We start from the raw sequence: 12,445 nt of genomic DNA, 5'->3' as shown, positions 1-12,445 counted from the left end.
AAAAGAAGGCAAGAACCCTCATGAGACAGATGCCAATAGGACATATTCATTGAATCAGCCATGACAATATCATGTGGTAGGGAGTTCCATAGTCTCACTGCTCTTACAGTAAAGAATCCCTGTCTGTGCTGGCGGTGAAACCTTCTTTCCTCTGGTCATGGTTACAGGCCTAGGTGTGAAAATTATCCATTCATATATTTGTATATTGCAATCAGATTTCCCTTTGTCAGAAGGTTTTGTCCCTGGCTATGACACTCTATAATTCGTATATATATATATTCAGTATCTAATCCATTTCTTTTCTCTTTCAGTATGAGAGCGGTTCAGCCACCAACTACATCACAAGAAATAAGGCGCGAAAGAAGCTGCAGTTGAGCCTGCCAGATTTTAGGTATATATAAATTACGTGTACACGAATTAATGTGACCTCTGGCTTCAGTTTTTCTGTCCCTACTCCGTCTGTATTGTGTACAATAAATCCTCAAAAATCTCCGATGTGGTTTGTAGTACATGGACTTAAAGCAGACCAGTCAGCGCATTTGTGCTGATTGGGTTCCCAGAACGGCTGCACAGACCTCTGGTGGTATTGGGGGATCTAGGCTCCGTGGGCCGGCTAATGGTCCTCCTTGCCTGTCACTCACCCTGCAGAGCGTGCTGACAGGACAGACAGTCGTGACCAGTCACAGCCTAGATGACTAGTCACGGCTTTCCCCTTGCCTTGCACGCCGGATTAAAATGCATTTTACCACAGAGCCCAGACCCCCGACACCACCAGAGAGCTGTCTGTGAGGTGCGTGCAGTTGTTCTTGGAGCCCTATCAGCACAAATGTGATAATTGGTTCCCTTTAAGGCCCTTTTACACGGGCCAATTATCGCCAAGGAGTTTTGCTAGAATTGCCCCTTTGGCTGATAAGTAGAGATGAGCGAACCGGGTTCGGCCTCGAGTCCATCCGAACCTGATCATCGGCATTTGATTAGCGGGGGCTGCTGAACTTGGATAAAGCCCTAAGGTTGTCTGGAAAACATGGATACAGCCAATGACTATATCCATCTTTTCCAGATAGCCTTAGGGCTTTATCCAACTTCCGCAGCCCCTGCTAATCAAATGCCGAAAGTTCGGGTTCGGATGAACTCGAGCATGCTTAAGGTTCGCTCATCTCTACTGATAAGCGTCCGGCATAAAAGTGTCAGCGATCAGTCATGAAACAGGAAAACAATTTATCGTTATCGGCCGCACATCTCGCTGTGTAAACAGGATGAGAGACCGTTACCGATACATTTGAATGGCTGCACAAAGAATACAGTAATTGTTCATTCAGTCTGGCCGCACGATTAATCGCGCCTTCTAAAGCATGGCAAATGAGCGCCCAGCTCGCTCACTTGCTTCCTTGCATATCATGCCATGTAAAATGGCCCTAACCCTGTTTTAAGGTCTGTGTTATTGCTTTACTGGTTTTGTTTTATGGTATGGACCCTAGGGATGTCACAATACTAGAATTTTGAGTTCAATACCGATTCCATATTTTTTATTTCGATGCTCAATACCATTTCGATACTTAAAGGGGTAATCCCCCCAAGAGCTAAAAAAATGAAATACTCCCAAACCTAGATAGCCTTAGTCACCAAGTCCCCATGAGAATTTTGAGCCATCGCCCGTCTTTCTAGCTGCTTCCGTTCCATAGTTACAAGTTTTAAAAAAAAAGCTGAACGATATCCAACATGGCGCCAGCCAGAGAACTACATCTCCCATCATGCAATGCTTATGTGTGATTGGTCCATGATGAAGAAGAGCTGATATCCACAAGGTATAGCAGAGTTGAGTGAGTTGCATAGCAGAGTTGAGTGAGTTGCATAGCAGAGTTGAGTGAGTTGCATAGCAGAGCCGAGTGATTGAAAGTTTCATATCTGGAAGCAGATGGCAGAGACTGGCACAGTTTCACAAGAGGTCAATCCTAGGGTCAGCAGCATCAAAATCAGCAGTCAAAGTCCAATGCTGGGGTTGGTTGCTGGCGCTGCTGGTGAGTCCTGGGGCGGGGGCTGTGCCGAGGGGAGTGGGTGCCGCCCCTGCTGGGTCCCGGGGGGTGGGGTTGAGCGGGTGCCGCCCGCAAGCTGGTGATTCCCGGGAGGAGGAGGGGTGGGATGTGAGTGGGTGCTGCTGCTGCTTATTCCGGGGGGAATAAGCCCCGCAGCCCCGGCATTCCCGCCGCCACCCCCCTCATCATCAGCCCCGGCATCTCCACCCGCCCGCACCACTGGTGTTAGCTGCAGCTGGGTCCCGGGGGGGAGCGGGTGTCGCCGCCGCTTCTGCTTATTGAGGAGGGGAGGGGGGGGGGGGTCCCACAGTCTCGCAGTCCAGATACCTCTGCCCCCATCAGCCCTGGCATCCCTGGCCGCCGCCGTCCCCATTACCAGCCCCGGCATCTCCGCCGTTGCCGCTGGCTCCCGGGGGGTGGAGGCGGGTGTCGCCGCGGCTGCTGCTGAGTCCTGGAAGGTGGGGTGGGGGGGCTCGGGTGTGCGAGCGGGTGCCGCCGCCGCTGGGTCCGAGGGGGATTTGAGGCGGGTGCCACTGGAGCCGCTGCTGGTGAGTCCTGGGGGGGAACGGGTGCCGCCGCGGCTGCTGCTGAGTCTCGGGGAGGGAGGTTTGGTGTCGCCGCTGCTGGTGAGACCTGGGGGGGGTGCAGATCTGCACCGATCACCGGGATTGTTTGCGGGGGCACAGGTGAGCTCAGAGGTGGGGGGGCACAAAGGTGACCTGGGGGGAGGGAGTCGGGAGGCACTGATCAGCAGCTGTCAGTGTCCTCACTCACTTCAGTGGACACTGAAGAGACTGAGGATACGTGATGCCGTCTTGGAGGGTCGGGGCAGGAGCAGGGAGCCGTGTCGGAGTGGACTGAGAGCTGATGATTCTATGCAATCTGTGGGGGTGGGGGAACCTAGATAACAGCAAAACTGTGCAGAATCCATAATAACTTTATATTGGAAAAGTGGAAAGCCACGGGTGGGCAACGTATTAATGCAAAAAAAACTTGGGGGGGAATACCCCTTTAATAAAGTGTGAAAAAAGCGCTTAAAATACAAATATAATGACCCCCCCAGGCCGTGGATATGATGCCTCCATGTACCATGTTTTTATTTGTGACTTTTTGATCACTTTTTTGTTACGTTTTATAGTTTGGACAATTACGCATGCAATGATGCCAAATGTTTGTTGTTGTGTTTTTTATATTTTTAGTTTTTGAACAAAAGGAAAAGGCTGGGATTATTAGAACTTTTGTTATGAATTTTTTTCAAACTTTTTTACACTTTTTAATTCCCCTTTACCTCCCAGCATACCTCCTTGTGCACTACACATCTCAGCCTACCTCCTTGTGCACTACACCTCCCAGCCTACCTCCTTGTGCACTACACCTCCCACCCTACCTCCTTGTGCACTACAACGGCTAACTACCGTGTAGAGTGTACAGTGGGGCTACAGTGTAGGGTCATACTGTGTGGACAAGAACACCTACCCCCATAGCCCTAGCCTTTTTTTTTTTTTACACAAAAAAAACAAAACAATATAAGACCCCGTGTTATGTGAGAGAAACATAAAAGATTAAAAGATGAAAACTTGGTATAAAAATATATATTTATTAATAATTCAGTAAATTTCAAAAGTTTTGTGAGGATGAGTGGTCGGCTACTGATGGTCTGCTCTCTGGATGAGTGTTCATGAGAGTCTCAGCTGTTAGGGCTCGTTCACACTATGGAATTGGCACCGAATCCTGCCTTCTGTCTGTTTGAATGGAAGGGCTCGCGCGCCTTTGGCTTTGGCTGTCCAGGCATGATGGGAATTGTAGTTTTGCAACAGCTGGAAGGCTTGAGTTTGACACCTGTGTTTAAAGATGGTCTCCTTTCTGCTGGAGTCTTCAGGAGCCTCAGATGATATAGATGGTCTCCTCTCTGTTGGAGTCTTCAGGAGCCTCAGATGATATAGATGGTCTCCTCTCTGTTGGAGTCTTCAGAAGCCTCAGATGTTATAGAGGTTATTGGGAAACTGCAAAGAAATCAGAGAAATAAATGAGTGAGGAAATGAACATTTTGTCTGTGCACATTTGTAGAACAGTCAGAGATGAGATGGTTGTCACTGTCAGGCTCTTACCTCTAGAAGAGTCCCAATAGATGTTGTATGTAGGCTGATCCTCCATCTGTACCTGGAGGCTTCAGTCCACCTCCATATCCTCCACTGCCGACAGGTGGGTTGTGGAAACCTTTCTCCTCTTGATGGAAACATCCAGCATCTCCACGTCGTCGGGGAACTGCCGTCCTCCAACCTCCATGGGCTCGCAGATGTCCTTATATGCCCTCTTCAGAATGCGAGCTGGTCTTGCTGGTGGGGCAGGGTGGGATGGGGCAAGGGGTGGGGCAGGGTGGGATGGGGCACGGTTTGGTGGTGGGGCAGGGTGGGATGGGGTACGGTTTGGGGGTGGGGCAGGGTGGGATGGGGCACGGTTTGGTGGTGGGGCAGGGTGGGATGGGGCAGGGTTTGGGGGTGGGGCAGGGTTTTGTGGCTGGGCCACAGTGACCTGAGTATTCTTGCGAGATCGGTTTCTCTTGCCGAGTGTCATCCTGAGAGACTCCTACGCTCCTACTCCTACTCCAGAGTTAGCCTGGACTAACACTGCTGTCAGGGTGCAGCTTGGTTTTATTGTCACAACCAGGTTCTATTGTGACATCATCCTCATACGTGTCATGATGACATCACAAGCAGTGGGTGTGGCTAGAGCACACAGAGATGAATACTGTGGGGAAGATTTATCAAACATGGTGTAAAGTGAAACTGGCTCAGTTGCCCCTAGCAACCAATCAGATTCCACCTTTCATTCCTCACAGACTCTTTGGAAAATGAAAGGTGGAATCTGATTGGTTGCTAGGGGCAACTGAGCCAGTTTCACCTTACACCATGTTTAATAAATCTCCCCCTATATGTACCTGCACTGGACTTCTACAATATAACATTACAGCATTTGTTTTCTGCTCCATTTTTAGTCCCATTAGTAAATAATAGTAATAATCAGTGTTTTCTCTGCCTGGTGGTGCAGGATGGGGTCTATAGAGGGGCTTTATTTAGGGTAATAATTTATCAGGAATACACCCCCTCCCCAGGTTGGATGCAGATGACATTATGCTTTATGGTACATGCTGAGTGTTGTCCTAACCTGACGGCTCCATCGTGAAGGAGCTCCCAATGTATCTGTTAGATGACTCCTATGTTCTGGGTGGTAGATGCCACTGTTAGGCGTCTCACCACCCCCAGCATATATTTACATGGAAGCTATAACATAGTGTGACAGTGTAACTGTCATGTATATCCTATGGAGGGGGAGGAAATGACAGTTACTTAACCCCTTCATTACTCTGCTCCCTACTCTGAGGCCACGTTCACACAGGGATTTTTTCATTAAACAATAGCCGTTGTGGCAGATTGCAAAAACGCCAGTTGTTTAATGCCACTGTGGATTAAATTGCATGGAATCACGGCCATAGTTTATACACTATGGCCGTTGTTCTCTGCAGCCGCACGAAATAATTGACATGTCTATTGTGTTCAGTGAATAGCGGCCGCACAGCATAGCCTGTGTACATAATGTAAAGTGCAGCTCCCGGACGTACTTTACATTGTTCTCTGTGGCTAATTGGAGCGTGGACACACCCGAATGTGCCCTCATTCCAATTCAAATGAAGTGGTCGTCTCAGACTGAGCCAACAGCCATTTATTTGCAATGTGTGATCATGAATATAAAAGAGGCGTATCACAAATTAAAATATCAATTTATTAAAACCAGCAAAGAAGGAATAAAAACGCCACAAAACATACATACCACCCCAATCCAATACTTGACTGGAGTGTACTCGGGTCTCTTGACCCACTTGGACACTGGTTTGCAGAAAAATGAAACTTAAAAAATAAAATTAATTGCCAAAAAGTCTGAACACTTTAGATTCATTTTGTCTGTAGTTTTATTTTTTTGGAGACTGAAAAGTGAGTGTCCATATACTGTGTGCACATGGTCTTATGGCAGATTCACTCACTGCAGAAATATTGCGGTATATCCTGCACCTCTGAATTACACACAGTGGCGGTCAGCGCGTCCTGTCTCGTGGAATAGTAGTCCTGCTTTCCAGTTACTCAGATTTTTTTTTTAGAAAGGTCTGGTGCGACTTTTCCAGGAAGTCTGAGCACCTATAAAGCGGAGCTACTAATGGCCGCCACTGCAGACCTGGCTCTTTCACGTGACCATATTTACCTGCACAATTTTTTTTTTTTAACTGTAATTTTTATTAGAATTTTATATAATGAAAGACAAATAGAAAAAAGCAATGAAGCCAAAAACAGGTGGCCATACAGTGCAGCACATATCCAGTGAAGTCTCAGGGGAAGATTGTACAGTGAACAAGAACATTCAGTACATAAGGAGATATGTTGCCTAGTCACTATAATATTGCAGCAATGAAAGTCCCAATGAGGAACTTCAGAATCAACCCAAATAAAGTATAAGCTATGACCTTAACCACTAGCAGTAAAAAGAATCAAAGAAAAAGAAAAGACACACAAAAAGACAAGCACCTGAAACAGAAGGGAACGGGGAAAGACAAAACATGGAGGGGTAGGGAAGGGAAGGGAGGGGGGCAGGGTAACGGTCCAGACTCCCTCAGGTATATCCTTGCTGTGTACAGTAAGCATCCCACGGGGACCACACCGCCTCAAAGAGGTCCAAGCGATTCGCCAGGGAGGCCGTGAGATAGTCCATAGTTCTCATGTCTTTTATTCTAGCCATCAAGTCCGCCAGTGGGGGCGGCAGGGTCTGCTTCCACTGTCGCGCAATCAAGGTCTTAGCTGCTGTCAGAAGTTGCAATACGAGTTTAGTAGCTTTCTTACTAATAGTTCTCGGGGTCAGGTTGAGGAGGCACGCTAGGGGATCACAGGGGAAAGGCTTCTGTACAATAGTAGATATCATGCCACAAACGGTGGACCAATAAGGCCGAATGCTAGGACAGTCCCAAAAAATATGGTGGATTGTCCCTAATCCCCTAAGGCATCGCCAACAAACAGGGGAAATAGAGGCATTCAATTTGTTAAGAAATTCGGGAGTATGGTACCACAGCATAAGCAGTTTATACTGGGTCTCCTTGTAGGCGGTACAAATGGATGATTTAGCTGCCCTCTCCCATATGATCCCCCAGCACTCCGAGGAGATGGTTTTGGCCAGGGCTGTCTCCCATTTCACCATGTACTTGTGACGAGTCGGGGTGTCGTCAACAGGCGAGCCCAATATTTTACAAATATCAGATATCAGGCCTTGTCCATTGGGACCAGCTCTAGCCAGCTGTTCGAATGCCGTAGGCTTGGAGACTGCGGTGGACCCCAACAGGGTGGTCATAAAGTGATGGAGCTGCAAGTATGTGAATTGCTCTACCAGAGGGAGTCCATGTTTTTCGCGCAAGTCCGCAAAAGATAGCAAGGTGCGAGTGAGAGGATTGACAATGTCAGCAAATTGAAACAGATTGCGCTCTCCCCATGTCCGGACCACCACAGACTCCATACCCGGGACAAATGCGGGGGTAAGGAGGAATGAGGCTAAGGGCGAGAGTGGGGAAAAGAGTTTAAATTTAGTGGAGCATGCTAGCCAAATTTGTCTAGTATGTCGGATAGGGCCCAGGAGTGGGTCAGGGAAGGTAATGTTCGGGTTAGGGAGCCAAAGGAGGGAATTTGGATGGATAGGAGCCAACCATCTCTGTTCTATGGCCATCCATTTGCTGTAAGCATTATAGGAAGTCCAGGACGGAATACACCGCAGATTGGTGGCCCAATAATAATGTACAACATTTGGCACTGCCAAGCCGCCCTGAACCTTACTAGTCAGCATTACGGATTTAGGGATTCTGTGTCTCTTTCCGTCCCATATAAATCGAAACATGGCTGCTTGGATGGCTTTAAGTTCATGCATTGGGACCCTAACTGGTAAGGTTTCAAAGTGGTATAGTAATTTAGGGAGAATAGACATCTTAACCGCTGCTATGCGGCCCAGGAGGGAGATGCAGTCAAGCGGATCCCCAGGTACCGGATGGAGTCCGTTGACCAGCGAAACTTAAAGTTAGTACGCAAATGGTGCAGCTCCGCTACCGGCAAGTTAAGAGGTAGTGCCTCAGTTTTTGCCGTATTCACCCTGTAGCCCGACAACACCCCAAACTCTTGCAATAACTTGTGCAAATTAGGTAAGGTTACAAGTGGGTTGGTGAGGGTCAGCAATACGTCGTCGGCGAACAACATTAACTTGTATTCCCTTCCCCTGATGGAAACCCCGCTGATGTCCACATTATTTCTAATGGCCGCCGCCAGGGGTTCTATACAAAGAACAAATAACAGGGGCGAGAGCGGGCAGCCCTGGCGGGTACCATTAGAAAGAGGGAACACTCTAGAGCTGTGATGAGAAGACCTAACAGATGCTGTCGGATGGGAGTATAATCCCTGAATCGCTGCCAGGAAAGGACCCGTGAAGCCGTAGGTGTGGAGGGCCTCAAACAGGAAAGGCCATCCCAGGCGGTCAAACGCCTTCTCTGCGTCTAGGCTCAGAACCAGTGCTTTATCATTTTGGAGATTGACAGCATCTATTATGTCGATCGCTCGCCTAGTATTGTCCGCCCCATGTCTGCCCACAACGAACCCCACTTGGTCCTTATCCACTAGAGATGGTAAATAAAGGCCTAGACGTGTGGCCAGAATTTTTGTGAAAAGCTTCAAATCTGTATTCAGAAGGGCTATGGGCCGATAGTTGGAACAGTCTAGGGGGTCCTTGTCAGGTTTGGGAATTAGGGTTATGAGAGAATGGAGCATGGAAGAGGGGATAGGGGAGCCTTGCATGTAGGTGTTGAACAGAGCAACCAGCCGGGGAGAAAGAAGGTCAGAGAAGGTTTTGTAATATAAATAAATGTAGCCATCCGGCCCCGGAGACTTTCCCGAAGGAAGATGTTTAAGGACTTCTTGCAATTCCTCAAGGGTCATAGTTGAGTTTAGGTGTTCGATCGCATCGGGGGATAGGGCTGGCAAATGGCAGGAAGCCAAGAAGTCTTTAATCTTCTGAGCCCGAATAGCAGGGTCAGATGGCAGGGAAGATGGGAGAGAGTATAGGGCAGAAAAATAGTTTTCAAAAATTCGGGAGATATCCGCCGGGTGATAAATCATGGTTCCCAATTCATCTCTGAGAGCCTGCGGAGACTGTGTTGCTGAGCGTTCAGAGAGCGTATGAGCTTTGTTGCCTCTCTCATAAAAACGTTGCCTAGAGAATAGGAGCAAACGTTCAACCTTGTGTATAGAAAGGTCCTTAAGCTTAGCTCTGGCCGCAACCAGTCTGCGCAGGGTGCTCACTGAGGGCTGGGAAGACAAAGAGGCCTCCAGGATCCGGATGTTGCGTTTACTACTACAAATCTCCCCCCTGGGTCCGAGTAGGAAGACGTTGTCTGCAGAGGACAGTGTCGGGAAACTAGAATGGCGACTCCCCCTTTTTTACATCCCATTGTGGCTGAGTAGGTATGCGGATAGGAATGCTTAGCAAAATTAAAATTGGCTTCAGAGTCAAAGTGAGTCTCCTGTATAAAAGCAATATCTGCCCTCAAAGAGCGTAGCTCCTGTAAGAGCAGACGTCTCTTAACATTAGTGTTTAGCCCTTTGGCATTTATCGTGACTATCTTTGCCATAAGGGAATCAGGTTGTGGAGAAGGCTAATAAAAGCGTAAAACTCACCCGAGTCTAGTGCGAAGGAGACCCTCCGCAACCGATGGCCTGAGGTAGCTAGAGATCCATCTGGAGTCTGGGACCGCTGGGGACAGAAAAGGGAAGGGAGGAAGGGGTACACACAGAATCTACACAGAAAAAGAAAAAGAACAAGTATGAAATCAAACAACAACCTAGAAATAGCCCAAAATAGGGCTTCTATGGCTCCAGGCCATATACCCATGCAACACGAGCATGGGAGGGAGCAAAAAACCCAAAAAATGTTCCCACTGTTAGAAACATGTAGTAAAGTAGTCAAAAATAGTAAGGGGATAGGGCTCCTAGGGGAGGGGAAGAAACGAGCCATGGATCCGACAGAAAACAGAGATGAACAGTAACAATAAGTGGACAGCCCGTCCACGCACCCTAATTAGCTGGTTAAGCAAAAAAAAAAAGGCCAACTATAGAGCAAGAAACAATCCCACACAATGGGGGGATAGCAACGAGTCCCTTCAGTTCCGGATCAGCGAGGGGAGGAGGAATCCCGAGAGCCACGATCAGGTGGGGGAGAAGGACGAGAGTTAGATCTGCGTCGTTTCTGTTGCCACACAGTTCCAGGAGGAGTTGGGGGACGGGCGACAGTCCATTCCGTGATCTGAGGGACAGGGAGAGCAAGGGTCTCGCAGAATACAGGGAGGTCAGACAGGTCTCTTAGGGTAGCCGATCTACCATCCTTTCTTGCTACCAGAGCGAACGGAAAGTTCCAGCGATACACAACTTGGTGGTCCCTCAATGTTGTGAGGAGGGGACGGAGAAATCTTCGTTTTTGCAATGTAAGCCAGGACAAATCCGGGAAAAGCTGGATAGGGGCCCCATCAAACTCAAGATCTTTCATAGAGCGGGATTTAGCCATGATCCGTTCCTTCACCACATAGTCGTGTACACAACAAATAACATCTCTAGGGGTGCCAGCATTCGATTTAGGCCTAAGGGCTCTATGAGCTCTATCCAGTTTAATCTTGTGCGTGGACGGTTCTCCTAGGACGATGTTGAAAATGGCCTCGAGAGTCTCAGAAAGATCCTCATCTTGTGTTGCCTCTGGGAGCCCCCGAACCCTAATATTGTTACGCCGTCCTCTATTATCCAGGTCCTCCATGTGACGCTGCATTTCATTAAGAGCAGAGGATTGCACCGCCACTGTGGTGTGTAATTGGGTAATATAGGAGCGGGTAGCGTCATGTTCCTCCTCAAGGTTTTCTACACGGTCTGATACATGTTGAATGTCCTTGCGAGTCTCCGATATTTCTGCTCTGCACGCTTTCATTTCAGATAAAAGGGCTTTGAAATCACTCCGTGTGGGCAGCTGAGAGAGAATCTGTCTGACATTACCCTGTGACTGGGCCCCGAATATAGAGGAGTCAGAATCCGAGTCCCCCCCCAGGGTGCCAGGAGGTGTCATGAGGGGGTGTCCTGACGGAAGGCGGCCCCTTATCTTTAGCAGATTTCTGAGGGATGTTGGTATGGGACTTGTCTCTCCTTGGAGGTAGGGGTGCTGCAGCCATGTCAGAAATATATTGTGTGGAGGTTACAGACAGAGACAGGGTATGTGAAGTAAGTTGCAGTGGGTCTTGTGGGGAGACAAGTGGGGGATCTCCGTGCTGGGAGAGGGACAGTGATGTGGAAGCTGAGTCCCTTTCCAGTTCTCCTTCTGGCGCGGTCTCCTGAGACCAAGATGGCGCCGGCACAGGGACAGGGGGATGCCGAGAAAGATTCAGTGTCCCCTCAACAATCAGCGGGCTGGTAAGGGGGTCTCCCGCTCTCCGCAGGTCACTTACTGGTGGTGGGGGTGACTTGTCCCGCTCCGCGTCCAGCTGTTCAGGTCCCGGCCTCCCACGTGGGCAAGATGGCGCCCGCTTCCCTTCCCGGTGTTCAGAGCGCGTCCTCGGCTCTACACTGAGTGCCGTCCGGGAGGCTTCCCAGGCCACGCGGCCGCTCGGTAGTGGTGCGGTAGGCTGGCTGGAGGAGCGATGCGGGTCAGGAGTGTTCGGGGCACCAGGAGAATGGCGCCGGCTACGAGGCTCCCTGCTTCCAGGCGTGCTGTGGGGGAAGAAGCGCTCAAGGGTTTGCAGGCGGCTTTTTCGGGGTGCCGTAGGTGCCGGGGTAAGTGAGCGTCCTCCTGTCTGCTTCCCCATGTGCTGCAGAGGGGTTCCGGTGGCGGGGACCCTAATAATTAGGCCAGTTCAGGGATGCATGGACGGAGCTAACACCAAGCACGTCTGTTCACATGGCGCGCCAGCTCCGCCTCCCCCTACCTGCACAATTTAATACAGACGCAGGTCTCGGTCTGACCTTATTTCTGATGACCTGAGCTGATGGGGGGGGAAATCCACATGGGACTGATTTGTGCAGGTAATATCTCCAGCAGATTCCGGTTGAAGGCAGGTAGAAAAGATGTCACAGGTCTGGACAGTGTCCATAGAAATGTAGTGATGTAACTCGGCCCTTCTGGTGGTGACGCCTTGTTTCTCACATCGGACGTGCAGTCACGAAAAAAGCATGTAAAGTAGAGATTAGCGAATTTACAGTAATAACGAAGCAATCGTGGGCTGCAGTCATTAGCAGTGGGGCCACTCCATATGCAGCACACTCCTGTTGTATATGGAGCGGCATGTACACTGTAAAATAGCCGGCACT

The 12,445-nt window shown here is 49.3% G+C and overlaps 1 protein-coding gene and 1 long non-coding RNA gene across 3 annotated transcripts in view; one reads left to right on the top strand and one right to left on the bottom strand.

Moving 5' to 3' along the window:
• Positions 1-12,445, top strand: part of PES1 (pescadillo ribosomal biogenesis factor 1) — a 55,969-nt gene that overhangs the window by 24,049 nt on the left and 19,475 nt on the right. For both annotated transcript variants that reach the window (XM_069961487.1, XM_069961488.1), the window contains one exon: positions 312-391. In XM_069961487.1, coding sequence (XP_069817588.1) covers positions 312-391 — 80 coding nt within the window. The remainder of the gene's footprint in view (positions 1-311; positions 392-12,445) is intronic.
• Positions 3,611-4,725, bottom strand: LOC138787030 (uncharacterized). Its single transcript, XR_011362282.1, has 2 exons — positions 4,142-4,725; positions 3,611-4,036 (listed from the first exon to the last, which is right to left on the bottom strand). It is a non-coding gene; the product is annotated as an uncharacterized lncRNA (long non-coding RNA).

The sequence above is a fragment of the Dendropsophus ebraccatus genome, chromosome 3 (assembly GCF_027789765.1).
Source record: "Dendropsophus ebraccatus isolate aDenEbr1 chromosome 3, aDenEbr1.pat, whole genome shotgun sequence".
In the NCBI taxonomy this organism is placed as follows: Eukaryota; Metazoa; Chordata; class Amphibia; order Anura; family Hylidae; genus Dendropsophus; species Dendropsophus ebraccatus.
This window is presented reverse-complemented; position numbering and strand designations above follow the sequence as displayed.